Here is an 18,772-nt window from a genome sequence, read left to right as displayed (position 1 = left end):
TGAAGATCCTTCCAGAGCTGCCTTGGGGCAAGTAGTTTGTGTCACATTCTGTTCCCTGTGCTCCTCATCTCCCACAACTGACACCCGACTGAGACTAGGCATTCTGAGGCTTGACCCTGAGGTCAAGGAGTAACCATCAGTGACCAGATTGTACAATGATACTTCTGGCTCTCCCTGGAGCCACTCCTATAGGTCTCCAAGAATAGGACTAAACCAGCAACATGTATACATTGAATCCCCATAGACACATTAACTTTTGCAAAGTCTTGTTACTGAGACTCCTATACAGAGGCTGGCTGGTTGATTTTGCTGAGTTTACTGTGGAAATATAAAAATGGTGCAGGGTTCTTACCCTACACCATTATCTCAGTGACACATGCTAAATTCAGGCTAAACTCAACCAATCACCTCAACTGAAAAAGACCAAACTTCCAATACTTGGTTCTTGCAGGCAAGGTTAAAAGATACCACGGGTACGCGCAGCCCTTCATTCAGCATGGCTCCGCAATTAATGCAGTGACCATCGTGGGAGGGTTGCTGGATGAGGGAGCCACAGGCAACAGGATAAATGTCTAGGGAATCCAGAGAGGTCTCTGTTGAGTCTAAGGGGAGAGTGCTGGTTGCACTCACGAGGGCCCTGAAGTTAGAACATGGTAAAGGGACGCTAGAGTGTAGGACATGGGAAGCAGGGTATCTTTTGATGTTTTCACATTCAAGCCCTGTTCTTTCTCTTAAGATATCTCTCCGTTTTTTTTGTTGTTGTTGTTGTTTGTTTGTTTGTTTTGTTTTGTTTTGTTTTTTTGGAAACTGCTTCATGCTTTGGAATGTTTTAAAGCACCATCAAGTGCTATGCACTTGGAAGAGATTTTTGGTCACCCCATGAGACATTGAGGTGAGGGGCACAGGCAAATTTGAGTGCCTTGGCTTCCAGTGAGTAGGCCCCTCCCTGGTACACACAAGCAGAATGTAGCTGTCTGGAAAGAAGGATGAATGGACTTTTCCAGCAAGTTTGGTTTAGCCAGATTCACAGTGCCTCCCTGACAGTTTGCACCAAAAGTCTCTGTATAGGCCAAAAGCTCACATATGCTCATAGACTATCAAATATTAAGATCGTGTCATAACTTAGAACTTCTACCACCATTCCCAAGATGTTTCCATAGCTCTTGAAAAGGACTTTTGGGTCCCATCAATGGTGGTAGAATACACATCTAAGGAGACTACTACCTATAACAACCACTAGGCGGAGTATTCTGGAGCCTACTCTGGACAGAGAGTGGATACAGTCCTCTGATAATGTTGATAGCTCAGTAGTGAGAACACTGCCTGCTCTTCCAGAGGAGGTTCGAATCCCAGCACCACTGGCAGCTCACAACTGTCTGTCACTCCAGTCCCAGGGGTCTGAGGACTCATACATATATAAATACTGGCAAAACATCAACGCATAGAAAAGAAAAAAAGAATTTGAAGAGAAGGAGGAGGATGAAAAAAAAAAAAACTACAGAAAAGAAAACAAGAGAGGAAAGTCGCTAGCTCTTTCCTTGCTGAATGGTGTGGGCACGGCCAGTCTCAGTGGCAGGGCATCTGTGGAAGGACAGCATGTGTGACATCAATGGTCTGAGGAGTGTCTGGGCCTCCCATCTGTATACCCAGAACACAGGGAATCTCTGGGCCTGACCACTTGATGATACAGAAGCTAAACTGAAAGGCTCTGGGTAATGACAGAGATGAGAGGTAGGGACTTCCCTGACATGAGGCTCTTGGCCCACCATCCCACCTCCTCCTGCTACCTTATCAGGACCCTGGTCTCATGGAGAGTTTCTCAGAACTTTAGAAGATGAACAAGTGGACCTCTTGTGTTCCTCTGTCCAGTAACTTTTCCTTTTCTGCTTGGGATCTCTTCCAGTCTCTCCCAAGAAGATTAGCCATGTTTCCTGCTCTATCCCCTCGACATCTCACAAAGCCCATAATATCCAAAGCTTCTCAGCCTTAGCCTACTCCCTGGGGTTCTAAGCAGAGATCTGGCTGTTAGCGGCTTGACTCAGTCTCAACTCAGTGTGTAAGAGCTGAAATGTTGCCACCCAGTGCCCACTGGGCCTGGATGATGATAGTAGAATTGCCTGGCCTTCTGGCATCTTTGCTCACCGGGTACACAAGTAGAGGGGAACTTGATGAAAAGACAGGCTTAGGCTTAAACAAGTTTAGGGGCTCAGAGCCCCAAGTTTATCACATTTCCTAACCTTGTCTCCAGAGCACGTGACAGACAGAATGAGGGTGAAAATACTGTTTGGGGCTACAGATGGCTCAACGATTAAGAGGGCCTTCTGCTCTTCCAGAGGACCTGGATATGGTTCCCAGCACCCACACCAGGTAACTCACAACTGCCTATAACTCCAGCTCTAGGGGATCCCACAGTGTCTTCTGGCCTAGTCCACCACTCATGTGCACATACGCTCATACAGACACAAGATTTATAGTAAGATAAGATCATAGAAAAGTTTTGTTCCTGACAGAGTAGAATTGGAGAGCTGGCTACACTGTGGGGCAACAAAAAGTCCCCTGAAGTCTAACCCCAAGCATGACCTCAGGCTGTTCCTGTGAGTCATACCCACTCCTGCCCCATACCAGCCTATCCCTGTGCACTTGAGAGAATGGAGAACACAGCCAGTGTCCGTGCAGGAGAAAAGACTCCTGGGAGACCTGACAAGGGGCAGGCTCACCTCAGTCTGCCAAGTCCCTCAGAGAAAGTCTTCCCAGAAGGAGGAGCAGAGACCTGGTAGATGCTGAGGACCCGTCAGGGACCTCCAAGAGGAGCTCACTGGAGGTGACTGCCCATCAGGAATTATCACATCTGCACCAGAAGGGTGACCAGTTCTTCATCCTCTTGCCCTGGTGGCCACGGTTGCAGCTTCCTCCCACCCTTGAGTTTTAGGCTGGGGTGACGACTCTGCAGACAGAGGGCTCTGACCCAAAGTGTCTGTCAGTTTGGTGGGTCACCTTTCACCCACTAGATCTATGTGACATCTTCTCTCAGTCAGGATCCGGCTCCTGGTTCTCCTGCTAGCCTGAGAGCTAACTTGAAAGTGTTTGGCACTCTTTCTCCATCTCTCTTGCTACCCAAGTCCCTTCAACCAGGGACATGACAGAAAATGGAATTACAACTAACCCCAAGGAAACTCTGCTACCCTCCCAGACACAGGAGTAACTGAGAACAGTTTGCTTTGAGTGGAGATATTCTGTTATTGTCTTTCATAAATAAAACTCTCCCAGGACCTGGCTCTGCTTTTCCCTGGTGTACCCCTTTGCAATCCTCTAGGTTCCCCTTTCTCCTCCTCCCTGACACCACATTCCAAATAAGGAGGGGCAATCTCTCACAACAGCACATTTGAGGTTAGAGAAATACTTTCATTTTTCTTTTCCCAGTTAGGGCGGAGCCCTTCCTGCTGAGTTTCTACTCAGGCTGACTTCCTGCTCTCAGCTGTGGGCCACAGCAGCCAGGAAGCCTGTGCAGAGACCAAGGGAGCACAGCTCACTGTTCCAGGCTCCAGGCAGGTGCTGGTAGATGGAAGGGAGCAGCATGAGCACCAGGTGGGTCTTCTTTCTGCTCTGTGACTTTTCCCTCTGACAGCATGGGTGAGTTTATGTCTTGAGTTACTGGCTGCAGCTTCAGTCAGTCCAAACCACCTGACCTGAAGAAGCTTTGCACTATAGTATGAGAGGAGAGATTGTGGGGCAGATTGAGACAAAATGAAGAGAGAGGGGGGAGAGAAGGAAGAATGGGGAGAGAGAGAAAGAGAGAGAGAACATCTGGAGTTTTTAACTGTAAGATAACTTCTGGCAAACCCAGCTTGCCCTATTGTACACAAGTCCTAACTCTCTTGTTTGCAACCACTGCTCAGCTGTCAGAGGAGACACTGGCCACAGCTGACAGGGACTCCTGCTGCTGTCCTCTGTGGCATGGCTGTGATTATCTTACAACTTCTGGGCGCTCTCAGTCTCTCTGCCTGTCCCTGCTTTCACTAGGTTACCTCACGGGAAGAAGGCCAAATAGCAGAGGCTTCATTGTAAATAGCTGTTCCTCCCTCTCCGCATTTTGATCTCCTACCTTGAACTTGAACCTGAAATTATCACCTAGAAAGCTGCCCCCAGGCTCACTCCTAGTCTGAGCTCTCACTGTCAAATCCCATTCAAGGAAGACAAAGGAAAAGAAAAGACCTCTGAAAGCAAAGGCCAGGGCAAGCTGCATGTTTCTATTTTCACTTGAGTTTTCTATTCCAGGTGGATGGTACTTCTGACAAGAAATGGTAGAATTGTTTACTCTAGCAGTAGTGATTCAAATATGCTACTTATAAGTAATAGTAGTCTGTGTTTTTATTAGTGCAAAGGAAGTAATTTTTTTTTCAGTATCACAGTTGAACCTAAGTGCTTGAATATGCTTGACTATGTATCTCTCGATTTATTTTTAAAATTTTTGACTCAAGGTTTTGCTAAGTTACTCGTGATGGTCTTGAACTCCTTCTACAGCCCAGGCTGGCCTTGAACTTGTGGTCCTGTTATTTTATGGGTTCGTCCGTGTTGTTAGTCTTATATAGGTTGGGGTTACACGCCTGTACCACCAGGACTGTTTCACAATAAAATGTGGTTTATAAACTTTCAAGTCCTGTGGAAATATTAAAAAAAATTTAAATCCCCGTAGCTCACCCACTCCTTGGGTGCCAGCTTCCGTATTTTTTTTAAATCTCACCTCAAGATTTCTTGATCTTTTTATTATGTAATCTGGGCTGACCTGAAATGATGTAGACAAGGCTAGCCTCAGACTCACAACAGAGATCCACCTGCCTCTGTCTCAAAAGAACTGGGATTAAAGATGTGTATGACCATGCTTAGATATTCCTTACCCTCTAAAAAATAACTTATTGATGTGTGTGTGTGTATACAAGAGACAGATTAGGGCAGGTAGCTTTGGAGGACAGAAGAGGATGTCCCCTGTAGTAGCAGCTATAGATGGTTATGAGCTGCCAGACATGGGTGCTGGGAACTGAACTCCGGGCCTTTGGAAGAGCAGTCATTCCTCTTAACTGTTGATCTTTCTCTCCAGCCCCTTCTCTTTTTCTGTGCCTTGCTGTGTATAACTTGTTTTCATAAATATGTAATACATATTTTCATTTTGTTATATTGTCCTGTGTTTTGAGCCTTAGCTTATTTAAAAAGTGAAAACGTTGGCAACGTCCTCACTATAACACATGTACATTTACTTTATTCTTTCTGACAGTTCCCTGCCATTCAGAGCACTGGTGTATGAACCCAGAGATTTATAATTCTGTGTTATGTTTACTCATGTTTTTACCTGTGTGCATCTGTGCATGTGCAGTGGAGTCAGGGGACAAAGTAGAGAAGTTAGTTCTTTCCTTCTTGTTTGTATGTAAATGAATTTTAATCCAGGAACATGGCTATCCTGGCAAGGGATGATATCTAAAGAACTAGGTCTGTGTGATCTGACTGGAAGACTAATATGTCCTTAGTACACACTTTTAACCCCTCTGGCTAAAATACACATACTTAATCCCTCTGGATGGAATTTAGTGCACACCTTTATCCCAAACGATGATGTGTAACTGAGGGGCAGACAAAGTGATGAATCAGAGAAAGATTTGACAGAATGAGTCAGAGATAGTATACACCCAAATCTCATGAAAACAGACAAGAAAGAGAAGCTGCTCAAGAGATTGCAGAGAAAGAGAGAGCAAGGAAGATTGTTCATGGAAACAGTACAATAGTTTCAGAGTACAGTACAGTTTGATTCAGTACAGTTGAGTATAGTTTAGTTTGTATAAGTCAGTTTATGGTGCGCAGAGGCAGTATTTCCAAGCACAGCAACCCAGTGAGAAGTGGAGAGAGGCCAGTTTGAACTAGTAAGCTTGTAGAGGAGTTTTGAGCCAGACAGCTGAGTTGAACCAGCCATCTAGAATTCAGAAAGATCTAGAAACAGTGAGTTTATTCAGCAGTAAGTCTCAGAGGCTGAAAATATTCTAGGCCCATGTTAACAGATAGAGGGTAGATACTGAATCCTTCAAGGTCTGGGCTTGCAGAAGATTAGATTTGAGGAAGGCTAGAAGCTTCCAGGGCTATACCTAGGGACAGTTAGAAATGCTCTTGGATCAGCTCAAGCCCTGTACTCATAAAGCTTGATGATGGCTCTCATCATTACATCTGAGGAAATAAAAACAGCATTTACACATGTGGTTTCTGGGATCCAACTCAAGTCATCAGACTTGGATTCTGTCTCCTTTACCAGCTGAGCCATCTGGACAGTCCTTTCCAGGAGCTTTAAACCACTCTTCTTTTGATGGATTTAGGTCACTACTTTGTTCACTGTCACCAACAAGCTGTAAGAACAGTGGCCATATGCTTCATTATGCTAACCGACAAGTATTTTGTGTCAAAAGCAAGTATTTGTACCAAAATCAAACAAAAGAGGAACTGCTGAGACAGTGGACTCATATATGCTACCCAATGGCTTGTTTGGAGGGAAAGACAATGCACTTTGTTTTTCCAGTGCTGGCCTGGGTTGTCCCAGGGCATGGCTGTCTTACTGTGTTCCCTGCCACTGAGCTGCTGGGAACTGTCCTAGAGACCCTGACACCAATAAGATGTCTTTTTAACCTAAGTGCTGTCTGTCACCTCCTGTTGTTCCTATTCAGACTGTAGAAACATCCAATCTTGCAGTCTCTTGGGCTTCTGTTGCAGGGATAAAACACCATGGCTAAATATAACTTGGTGAAAAACAAAGTTTATTTGGCTTACAGTTCCACATCCCAGTCCATCACTGCAAGAAGTCAGGGCAGGAGCTCAGGCAGAACCTGGAGGCAGCAATTGAAGCAGACTCTATGGCAGTATTCTAAGGAAGAATCTATGGCCATACTGACTTGGTTAGTTTCCTTTATTCTGTGCCCCAGAACAATGTCCCCAGGGGTGGCAATGCCCACAGTGAGCTGGCCCCTCCCGCATCAATCATCAGTCAAGAAAATTATCCCATCTTCCCTCCCTCTTCTCCCCCTATGCCCCTCCACCAGTCCACTAGTAGAGGGGAGTCCTCCTCCTCTTGTTTGACCCTAGGCTATCATGTGTCATCAGGACTGGTCACAATGTCTTTCTCTGTGGCTTGGTAAGGCTGCACCTCACAGGGGGAGGTGAACAGAGAGCCTGCCACTGAGTTCAAGCCAGAGAAAGCCCCTGCTCCCCTAACTAGGGAACCCCACTTGGAGACTGAATTTATGGGCTACATCTGACCAGGGTTTAAGTCCTCTCCATTCATTTTCCTTGGTTGGTGTATCTTTCTCTTCAAGGGCCCTAGGGCTCTGTTTTGTTTGTTTGTTTTGTGTATGTATATGTGTGTGTGTGTTGGTCTCTTTTGGAGCTCCTGTCCCCTCCAGGTCTTTTTACTCCCCCTTCTTTCATAAGATTCCCTGCACTCTGCCCAAAGTTTGACTATTAATCTCAGCATCCACTTAAATACTTTGATCAGTAGAGTCTTTCAGAGGCCCTCTGTGGTAGGCTCCTATCCTGTTCCCTGTCTTCTTCTGCATCTGCTGTCTATTGCATTTGTCCTTCTGAGTGAGGATTGATCATCTTACCCAAGGTCTACCTTCGTGTTTAACTTCTTTATGTGTACAGATTTTAGTATGTTTATTCTATATTATATGTTTAATATCCAAGTCGGTATATACTATGTGTGTCTTTCTGCTTCTGGGTTAGCTCGTGCAGGATGATCTTTTCTAGTTCCCACCATTTGCCTGCAAATTTCGTGATTTCCTTGTTTTTAGTTGCTGGGTAGTATTCCATTGTGTAAATGTACCACAATTTCTATATCCATTCCTCTGTTGAGGGACATCTAGGTTGTTTCCAGCTTCTAGCTGTTATGAATGGAGCTGCTACAAACATGGCTGAGCAAATGTCCTTGTTGTGTACTTGAGCATCTTTTGGGTATATGCCTAGGAGTGGTATAGCTGGATCTTGAGGAAGTGCTATTCCTAATTGTCTGAGAAAGTGCCAGATTGATTTCCAAAGTGGTTGTACAAGATTACATTCCCACCATCAATGTAGGAGGGTTCCCCTTTCTGCACATCCTCTCCAGCATGTGTTGTCACTTGAGTTTTTCATCTTAACCATTCTGATGGGTGTAAGGTAAAATCTCAGTTTTATTTTCTACTCACCAATTAAAGGGCATTTTGATTATCTCTATCTTTTGGCTATCAATAAAACCACCAGAAATATTTGCAAATAAGTTAGTGGGACTATTCCTTCTTACCAATCCTATAAAAGCACACCTCGTAGTAGAATTTTTGAATCGTAATTAACGTTCTGCTCCGCTTTGTTTTGTGTGCAGTGTGGTATGCAGTGTGCGTACATGCATGTACAAACATTCACATGTGTGAGAGCTTGTGTGTGTACACGTGCGTGTGTGCACAAGTGTGTGGGGAAGCCATAGGCTGATGCTGGGGTCCTTCCTTATGTACTGAAGCGGGGTCGGTCGCACTTGAACTCAGAGGATCCAGCCCAGCTAGTTCATTTATAGGGTAAACTCAAGACCCTCTGTCTTATGTATGTTGGTTCTTCAAAGTCTTTCTTTCATATATAAAACTTTATGGTTTGCACAAACGTCTATAGCTGTAATGATAATTTTCCTATGGTCTTTCCCCCTCCAGGATGTCCACAAATCATGAGAACACAGAGATGTTTTCCAATAATGCTATACTTCAGTACTTCAAAAAACAGAAATTGGTGATTTCATATGCAATAAAAAAGCCGTTTCCTTTCCTTGAGGGCCTTCGTGATCACGAACTCATCACTGACAAAATGTATCATGTAAGTGAGGTTTATTACAGCATAACCTGGTAAACAAACTCCAAATTAAATTACACTTTGATATCGTGGAACCAAACTTCAGACTGGTTGGCTGACAGGTTTTTCAGTTTGGATTTAATTTTTTTTTAAAGATTTCATTTCTTACTTGCATGCATATGTTCATGTTTTCCTGTGTTTGCATGTGTATATGTGTGTTTCTGTGTGTGTGTGTGTATGTATGTATGTGTTCACATAGATGCTTGTGCCCAGAGAATTCAGAAAAGGGCCTAGATTTCTTAGAACTGAAGTTGTGAGCTGCCTGATGTGGGTTCTGGGAATGGCACCTAGTTCCTCTGCAAAAGCTATACATTCTCTTAACCACTTAGGCGTCTCTCCAGCCCCTAGACTTCATTTTGACAAAGAAAGCTCTTGGATTTTCACAGCATTTTGTAGAGACATGAATTATGATAATAAGTTAATCAATTATGAATCAGAATTATGGCCTCAGATTTGAAATCTCGGTTTCCTGTGAGTGACACCCATTAGGCAGATATTTCTAGAAGTGTTCTCTCCAGGTATTAAGGGAGAGGTGAAGCAGAGGCTTCAGGAGATGGTCCTGCTTCCATCTGCGGAAATGGTGTTCCGTGCACCTTCTGGGCTCAGTGAGTATTGTTGAAGATAAGCTAGATCAGAATGGAGGTTCTCCATAGATGTGCAGCGTCTTCTGCACTTGACACTGTTCGATTCATGTAATTTAAACTAAACTAAAGTAAAAAAAAAAAAAAAAGTGATTGTAATTAACTTCAAGTATTTATCAAACTGACTCCATGAAATTTCAGTTAGCACATCTTATTTTAACAAATGCCTATTTTAAAAACCTAGATTTGAGAATATTAAAATGTACAGAGTGTCTTATTAGGACACATTTTAAAATTATTTATATTGTTTTCCGTGCACAAGTGTTTTCTCTGCATGTATGTCTGTGCACAGCCTGTGTTCCTGGCACCGTTGGAGGTTGAGAGAGGCCCCGAGATTCCACAGAATTGGAGTCAAGCAAATGATTGTGAGCCACCAGGTGGGTGCTGGGGACTGAACCCAGGACCTGTGGAAGAGGTCCAGTTAACAGAATACCACTGACAACCTGCCAAGCCCATTCTAAAGTATCTTGTCTTTTAACTACACATTAGCCATGTTTTTGGTTTTTTTTTTTCAAGGATGTATTTCTTTTTCTTTTCACATGTACAAGTATTTTGCCTGCATCTATGTGTGCATGCCACTTGTGTGTGTGGTGCCCACGGAGGCCAGAAAAGAACACTGAATCACTTGGAACTGGAGGTACAGATGTTTGTGAGCTGGCGTGAAGGTGCTGGGACCCAAACTTGGGTCCTCTGCCGGAGCAGCAAGCACTCTCGACCCCTGAGCCATCCACCTCTCTAGCCCTCCACACCTTTAGAAACATTATTACCTTTATTATTTATTTACTTATGACTACATGTGTGTGTTTGTGGTGTGTGGGTATCTGTGTATGGGCCAGCTGCTGTGCATACGGGCAGGTAGGAGGACAACCTGTGGCTAGCTGGTTCTCTGCTTCCACCATCTGAATCCCAGGGATTGCACTCAGACTTTCAGGAGCAGGGACAACAAGTGGCTATACCCCATGAACAATCTCACCAGCCCCATGCTGACCTCTAACTCATGTTTCCCCTTCAAAGGTGGCCCCTCTTAAATGTCATGTAAATGAGAGTGGTAGTTGGACATCACCAGTGATTATTTTCACAGAGAAAATATTTTCTTGTTTCATGAAGCAGTCATGGAAATACAAAACTTCCCACTAGAAGATATGTTTGGAGGGGGTTGGGGTATACTAACCATAATTATTTCTAGGGTTCTTCTGGGACTTGGAAGCCTGTACTTACATTTTCTCCACTCATTGTTTTTAAGGATTTTCAAGACTCTTGTAGAAGCCTGGTCCCTCTACACGAAGTGATCTACAAAGCCCTGGAAGAACTGGAGAAGAATTTTAACATGACAGTTCTGCAGGAATTGTTCTGTGAGGTCAACATGGAGAATTACCCTCATTTGGAACCCATTTCCACAAGCTTTAATAATGGTAATTGGGCTTAGTATCACCCTTTGAAATCACAGTCTGTTTTTTTTTCCCAACAACTGTTTATTAAGTTTTACCATTTGCACATAGTGTTCAGTGCATTTGGTGATATAAGAGTTAACAAAACTAACGTGCTATATATCATCCTAAAATGCATGTTTAATGGCTACAGTGTACAACCTCCAGAGGTCTGCTCAGCTGGGCACTTAGCCTCTCCAGGCAGTGAGAGCCACACCAGCATCAGGCTATGTAGAGAAGGATAGGATTAGAAGTGCTGAGTCCCAGTATGGTATCACTGTTGTGTCTCTTGAGCGCGAGCCCTTATACTGACATATGTCACAGTCCATCAGGTTGGCTAGCACCCACCTTGAGTGACAGCGCAGCTGGGGGTGCAGGATCCATCTTACTTTAGCACCACCTGCTCATAGAAATCAACAATGTGTGAGCCAGTCTTCAACTCCATCTCACCCACCTTTAAAGCTGCAGGGGGCTTCCCTTAGGTATGTGCCAGATCCTAGACCTTCCTAGATCCTTTTCCACCCAGAAAAGCCCCTCCCTCATTTATTCTTACCCCTGGGACAACCCAGAAGCCATCTTTTGCTTCTATTTTTCTTGTTTGGAAATATACCTTCCCTGCTATCTGAGCATTAAAAAAGTAACACAGCTCACTGTGTGCCTTCTACTATTTTATTCTGGACCTTGAGTGTCTCTTTTTTGTATGAGAAGCATAAAGGTTTCCTTGTGGGAATCTTCCCTGTCCCAGAGCATGATGGGTGAACTTTGTCATGAGGGACCCATTTAACTTGAAATGATTAGAGAACTACAAATTCCTAAATGTGTAATTTTGAAATGTTGCTCCTTGTCTCTTCTGGAGATCTCTAATAGCTTCTCCTCTTCCCTCTCCCTCCCTCTCCTGTTTCAGTCTTCCCGAATGCATTGTGTTTCCAAGGAAGTGATAGAGGAGGCCTGAACTCCCACCTAAGTCTCGAACAAGGTAATTTAAATTGGAGAAAGCTTCTTACTGCCTCTGAGAATAGGATATAAAGGTGATCGTTAGACAAATGTGAGTCAGGAAAGAGTCAGCAAGGAGGGGAGTTGGTATGAGCCTGGTGTTAGCTTTCCTGTACTGTGATTAATTACCCAGAAGAAGCTGGGCACTCAAAATTCTGAGTCAAGAGTTTGAGTTTGAGTTTGAAGTGAGTTTGAGGCCCACCAACTTACATAGTAAAACAAAACAGAATCAGACAAGTCAATTTATTTGAATACACGGTTTTAGAGACTTCTGCCCAGATGGTTTGTCCTCACTATTTATGCCTATGGTGGTACAGAACATCAAAGAAAGGGGTCAAGTGAAGCAAAGATGTTTACCTCATGGGGACCTGGAAGCAAGGAAAGAGATGAGGTGCCTGTGGTCCGTCAAGGGTACACCCTAGTGATCTAACTTCCTTCCACTAGGCTCTGCCTGTGAAAGGTGGCACCAGCATCCATGGGCGCCATTCTGAGGGCCAGACCTCTAATACACGAGCCTGGGAAGGTGGGGCACTGGAGATCCAAACTGTCACCTGCCTCTAATGGGGTGTGGGGTCCTGGCAGAGCAACCATGACAACAGATGGTCACCCTGGACCAATGATGAAGAATATGAACCCAGTGTCAGCAATCCAGATGAAAGAGACTGACTGCTCACAAGGAGCTGTGGTTTAGAAAAGCCCCTAGAGCAGACGACCAGTGTGAAACTGTGAAGGGTGAAGCAGTGTGGTCCATGGTGGCACCAAAGTGGAAACGCTCTGTAAGAGAAATGCCCTTGTTTTGCCTGAGCCCGTACATTATCTGACCTCCGACACCAGAGGTGTGATGCGTGGGGTTTCCCACACAACCAATTCTCCAGACTACAGTAGGGTATCTTATAATTAGTTAAATTCAGATAAAGGGCTCAGTGTGATTAAGACTGCCTCCCACTTCAGATGCTGGTTACAAGTTTCAGGGTGTGACCTGTGCTTCTGACCAGTTGCCCATAAATCAGAGGTTTCCATACGCCATCAGCCTACAGAAGGGGTTAGCACAGCTCATGAAACTCAAGGAAACACTAACTTACAATTTATTATGAAAGTTATAGCTCAAAAAAGGACAGCTTGCTGGGTACAGTGACACATGCCTGTAATCCCAGCATTTGGAAGGGAGAGACAGGTGGATCTCTGTTAGTGCAAAACCAGCCTGGTCTACAAAGCAAGTCCAAAATAATCAAGGCTACACAGAGAAACCCTGTCTAGAAAAACAAACAAAAGCCAGATTGGGCGAGGGGAGGGGAGAAGATGCCACATTTGGCAATGTTCGTATAAGCACAAGGACTTGCGTTTCATCCCCTGACCTCCTGTGGAAAACAGCCCATGCACGGGGCACATGCTGTAATCCTGTACAGGGAGGCAGAGACAGGCATATGCCTTGGGCTCACTGCCCAGGCAAGTTGGTGAATTCTAGGCTAGTGAAAACCCCATCTCACAATTTGTGCATCCATTCTTCCACTGAGGGGCATCTGGGCAGTTTCCAACTTCTGGCTATTACAAATAAGGCTGCTGCAAACATGATTGAGCAAATGTCCTTAGTGTGTACTTGAGAATCTTTTGGATATATTCCAAGGAGTGGTGTAGCTGGATCTTGAGGAAGCGCTATTCCTAGTTGTCTGAGAAAGCGCCAGATTGCTTTCCACAGTGGTTGTACAAGTTTACATTCCCACCACTGGTGGAGGAAGGTTCCCCTTTCTCCACATCCTCTCCAGCATGTGTTGTCTCTTGAGTTTTTTATCTTAGCCATTCTGATGGGTGTAAGGTGAAATCTTAGGGTCGTTTTGATTTGCATTTCCCTGATGGCTAATGAGGTTGAACATTTCTTTAAGTGTTTGTCTGCCATTCAATATTCCTCTGCAGAATGTTACTCAGCAATAAAAAAACAAGGAAATCATGAAATTTGCAGGTAAATGGTGGGATCTGGAAAAGATCATCCTGAGTGAGCTATCCCAGAAGCAGAAAGATACACACAGTATATACTCACTCATATAGACATATAATATAGGATAAACCTACTAAAATCTGTACACCTAAAGAAACTAATCAAGAGGGAGGACTCTTGCTAAAATGCTCAATTCCTATCTAGAAATGCAAAGAGGCTGGACATCAGAAGAAGGAGAAAAAAGGGAACAAGTCAGGAGCCTGACACAGAGGACCTCTGAAAATCTCTGCCCTACAGACTATCATAGCAGATGCTGACACTTATGGGCAACCTTTGGGCAGAGTGCAGGGAATCTTATGAAAGAAGTGGGAAACAGTAAGATCTGGAGAGGACAGGAACTCCAGAAGGAAAGCAACAGAACCAAAAAATCTGAGCACAGGGGTCTTTCCTGAGACTGATACTCCAAACAAGGACTATGCATGGAGATAACCTAGGACCCCTGCACAGATGTAGCCCATGGCAGTTCACTTCCCAAGTGGGTTCCATTGTCATAGGAACAGGGACTGTCTCTGACATGAACTGATTGGCCTGCTCTTTAATCACCTCCCCCTGAGGGGGAAGCAGCATTACCAGGCCACAGAAGAAGACAATGCAGCCACTCCTGATGATACCCTAATTGACTAGGATCAGAAGGAAGGAAAAGAAGACATCCCCATCAGTGGACTTGGGGAGGGGCTTGCATGCAGAGGGTGGAGGAAGGGAGGGATTGGGACAGGAGGAGGGAGGGAAACACAGGGGGGATATAAAGTGAATAAAGTGTAATTAATAAAGAATTTAAAAAAAAAAAAGAAAAACCCATCTCTAAAGCAGGAAGCTGACACCACCTAAGGAATGACACCCAAGGCTGCTCTCTGTCCTCCACACACATGTGTGCACACGGAGAATCACCATATGGGAGAGGACCATCCCTGGGCACAGCACCCTTCCAGCACTATGGAGTTTGTCAACTCTAAATCCCTCTGAACAGAGTCACTTAGGATTTTAATAAAAGTTGTGTTACACAGGGATGATCAATGAAATCGTTAGCCGTATGATCAAAGCAACTTTTAGCTCTTCTCACCATGGAGGTCAGGGGTCAACTCTTGATTTTATTCCCCTGGCCACCAGCCCTCCATTCCTCAGGAATTTCCAGACCTCACCTCTTTAACACACACTGGGGTGTTACTGAGGAAGGCTGGCTGTGAGCTAGAGTACATTGATGCCCTTCTCACCTTAATCACTTGGGACCTCCCTCGGGATTTGAGAAGTCTGGCCAGGAACAGGGGATAAAGACCAAAACTGTCATTCTTCCTATGCTTCTGTGTCACACTTGATGTCAGAAGAGATAGATTCAAACATGAAAAAGGTTGTTTGAGAGCAAAAATATCCCAGATGAAAGATATATAAAGGAACACACATACTCTCTCTCTCTCTCTCTCTCTCTCTCTCTCTCTCTCTCTGTCTCTCTAGTGAGAAACTGGTGGAAGTGTGAAAAGAGCACATGGATTCTTTGAGAGACAGACACAAAAAGAGCAAAGACTGTGAACAAGAGCAGAAAGAGTAAAGGACAACGACAGAAGGAACTATGTTGATAGTTTTTTGCTTTGATTAGCATCTATCTTAGATACTGTCTAGCCCAGCTGCCATCAAAGATTGGTATCATTTAGATGCCCCAGGTTATAGTTGAGGAAGCTAAAATTGAGAGAGACTGTCTTTGTAGTGTTCACAGAGTCATGACCCCATGTGTGACCTCAAGAATCAGGGGAAACTCAGCTCCAGATGAACTCTGGATTGACACTTCAAGGGGCTATTTAGACCTTACATCATGAAGACAAAAGAGAACCCCTGCTTCAGCTCCTGACATAACATCTGATTTCTTCTCTTAGGACCTGGTGAGAGCTGTTCTCAAGGAAGCCTGACCTGGTCACCCATGAATTCCTCCTCATCTGATGGTCTGTTCTTGTTGATACTATCAATATCATTATCTTATCCCATGTGTCCTAGTTTGCTCTCTGTTGCTGTGATGAAACACGATGACCAAGAGCAACTTTGGGAGGAAAGTGTTTGGCTTATCTTTCAGCTTATATTCTATTATGAAGGGCCATCAGGACAGGGCCTGAAACACAGGCCATGGAAGAATGTCGCTTACTAACATTGTTCACTGTGTTGCCTGAATTCTTATATGTACCTGAGGACCAACCTACATAGGGCTGCTACCACCCCCTGTGGCCTGGTCCCTCCTTCATCAATCATTACTCAATATGCCCTCACAGACCTGCCTATAGGCCAATTAGATAGAGGATTTCTTCCCACTCCAAAAAATTGAGAGTTCCTCTTTCTAGATAATCCTAGTTTGTTTTGTAGACAAAACAAGTTAACACACACACCATGAGTATGGAAAACGCTCTTCCCTTGTTTTTATAGAACATCAGACACATCTATAATTTCTCCAAGTTTAGGATTTATAAACCATCATCTTGGTCCTATGGGTTGCCTAGAAAGGATTCATCTTCTGGATGCCTTGCCCATATTCCTGGATTCAGTTGTCTGCCTCTGCCTTGTTGACTATGACTCAATATGGCCTACATGCTCTGCTCTTCTGTCCAGTGGTGGTTAGAGGGTTGAAATAGACACACTCCTTCTGTGAGGCTGCAGATTTTGCCCTCTGGGTTTAGCTCATCAGATCATGACTCACCTGAAACTCTCATATGAGAGCTCCACTTGTTCTCACTGGGGTAACAGGTTGCCAATCCCTCTACAGATAAGATCAATTAGGCAAAAGGCCCCTTTGAAGCTGGGCTTGATGGCATATTCCTATAAACCCAGAACTCTGGGAGGCATTGGCAACCAGATCTCTGTGAGCCAAGGTCAGCAGCCTGGTCTACAAAGTTAGTCCAGGAGAGTCAAGGCTTCTCAAAGAAACCTGTCACAGAAAACCAAAACCCAAACTCACAAACAAAAAAGAAAAACCCTGTGACTTTTTATGTTGTTTGTTTGTTGGCTTCATTACATGCTTGAAACCAGCTTTCCCTGTGTATCCCTTGCTGTGCTGTATGGAGCTGTAGAGCAGGCTGGCCTCTAGCTCACAGAGATCCACCTGCCTCTGCCTCCAGAAACACTGTGATTAAAGGTGTGTGCTGCCACCACCCAGTTCCTTTTGATGTTCTATTTAAACCCTTGACCTTCCTTAGTTTTATAAATATTTAAACTATTACTCATGTGGAATAGTCTACACTCAAGGCATTGATTGTTGTGGTTTTGTTCTCTGACATAGCGATGCAGGTATTCTTGCCTTTATCTTCTCAGTAACTTTAAAATGATGCTGTATCATCTCATTTTTCAGAGGCTGCAAAGAGGATTTCATCTCGGACCCAAACAAGTATTGGGATTCAGTGCCCTAAGTTCCTGGCAGAGTGGGAAGGTCTGAGCTGAGATTCTCCCTCTGTGAGCCTAGACTGCTTACCTGATCTCTCTGGACCCCAGTGTCATCTCTTATAAAAGCGATATGACAGTGGTACTTTGTCCAGATGACTGTCGAGTGATACCATGAAAAGCATTCATAGCCATGCTTGGTACTTCATCAGTGTGGCATGCATTTCTTCTTCTTGTTGTTACTGATTCACTCGTCGATGTCATCAGGCTCCTAGAATCTCAGCTTCTCACCATGGCATTGAATGGGAATTTTCTTCTGTCTGTTTCTAACATGGGGATTCACTAAGAAATCCTTTATTCCTCAGGCGGGAGAAGGGATGCTAGAGGAGCTACCACTCTCATCCGGGGGATTCAAACTGAGAACCATCAACCCTCTGAGCCCCACAATCGCACTGGTAATGCAGGCCACAGTATTCATTTCTTTATTGCATGACTCATTTTTTGGAAACGTATGTGTAGGTTCCAGGTGAGATGTGTCATTGTAGAAGAGATTTCTTGAAATTAATGCTTCATTTTTAAATGTTTTAACAGATTTATTTATTTTGGTTGTGTGTGTGTGTGTGTGTGTGTGTGTGTGTGTGTGTGTGTCTGCATTATGTACATGAACTATGTGTGTTCTGGTTCCTTAAGTAGCCATGAAAAGGTGTCAGATAAGTTATAAGCCACCCTGTGGTGTCGAAAACCATACCCAGGTCCCCTGCATGGCAGCAAGTGCTTTTGACCACTGTGCCATCTTGTGAGCCACTACCACAAACCTTACACAAAAACTCAAACCAATCCTTTCCACAGTGACTTTTGAAGTCATGGTTATGCACTGAACACCCTTCCTCCAGGATTTGAACATACGGCAAATACAGTATATTGCTTGTTCCTCTGGGGATGCAGGTGTGAGAATACTGGGTGAAGAGTGGGCAGGATTGTGGTGAGACATGAACAGAGGGAAGGGATGCAGTGGGGAGGAAAACGGGTGAACACTTCCTGAGTCTGTGAGATCTAGAGCGGCTCTGTCTGGAAATGGCATCCTAACTCTGCCAGTGGCAGGGTCAGATGACTGTGTAAGTCACAACCCACCCCCCAGATGAGCTGCAGAGTGACCTATTAGCCATTCATGTGTGAGAGAGAGGGTATGACCAGAGGAGACACTGGCTGTGATGCACACACATGAGGTAATGGCTGTAATCACGCCCATGACCCGGAAAGGCAGCTCTAACCACTGTGGATTGTGACAAAAGTGTGCAGCCAGGCCCACATTCCAAGTTAAGGCTCTATCATTACTAACTTTTTAATTAATTTTTTTCCTATAGCTTAACTTGGTTTAAAAAATACTACATGAAAAGCATGAAACTCTACTGAAAAGAATAGGAATAGAATAGAATAGAATAGAATAGAATAGAATAGAATAGAATAGA

The 18,772-nt window shown here is 44.3% G+C and overlaps 1 protein-coding gene across 6 annotated transcripts in view; it reads left to right on the top strand.

Annotated features, from left to right (window-relative positions):
* Nucleotides 1-3,467: 3,467 nt before the first annotated feature.
* LOC129683736 (nuclear autoantigen Sp-100-like) overlaps nt 3,468-18,772 on the top strand; it is a 66,107-nt gene continuing 50,802 nt past the window's right edge. For 4 of the 6 annotated variants that reach the window (XM_055616641.1, XM_055616638.1, XM_055616642.1 and 1 more), the window contains exons 1-7: nt 3,468-3,585; nt 8,703-8,862; nt 10,783-10,951; nt 11,871-11,942; nt 15,818-15,883; nt 17,275-17,352; nt 17,669-17,758. In XM_055616641.1, the coding sequence (XP_055472616.1) occupies nt 3,560-3,585; nt 8,703-8,862; nt 10,783-10,951; nt 11,871-11,942; nt 15,818-15,883; nt 17,275-17,352; nt 17,669-17,758 (661 nt within the window). In that variant the 5' untranslated portion in view covers nt 3,468-3,559. The remainder of the gene's footprint in view (nt 3,586-8,702; nt 8,863-10,782; nt 10,952-11,870; nt 11,943-15,817; nt 15,884-17,274; nt 17,353-17,668; nt 17,759-18,772) is intronic. The other 2 variants (XM_055616640.1, XM_055616643.1) reach the window with 1 other exon arrangement.

This window comes from Psammomys obesus, unplaced genomic scaffold (genome assembly GCF_907164565.1).
Source record: "Psammomys obesus unplaced genomic scaffold, mPsaObe1.curated_primary_1811, whole genome shotgun sequence".
NCBI classification, from domain to species: domain Eukaryota; kingdom Metazoa; phylum Chordata; class Mammalia; order Rodentia; family Muridae; genus Psammomys; species Psammomys obesus.
Note: the sequence above shows the minus strand (reverse complement) of the source record. Positions and strands in the feature narration are given on the sequence as shown.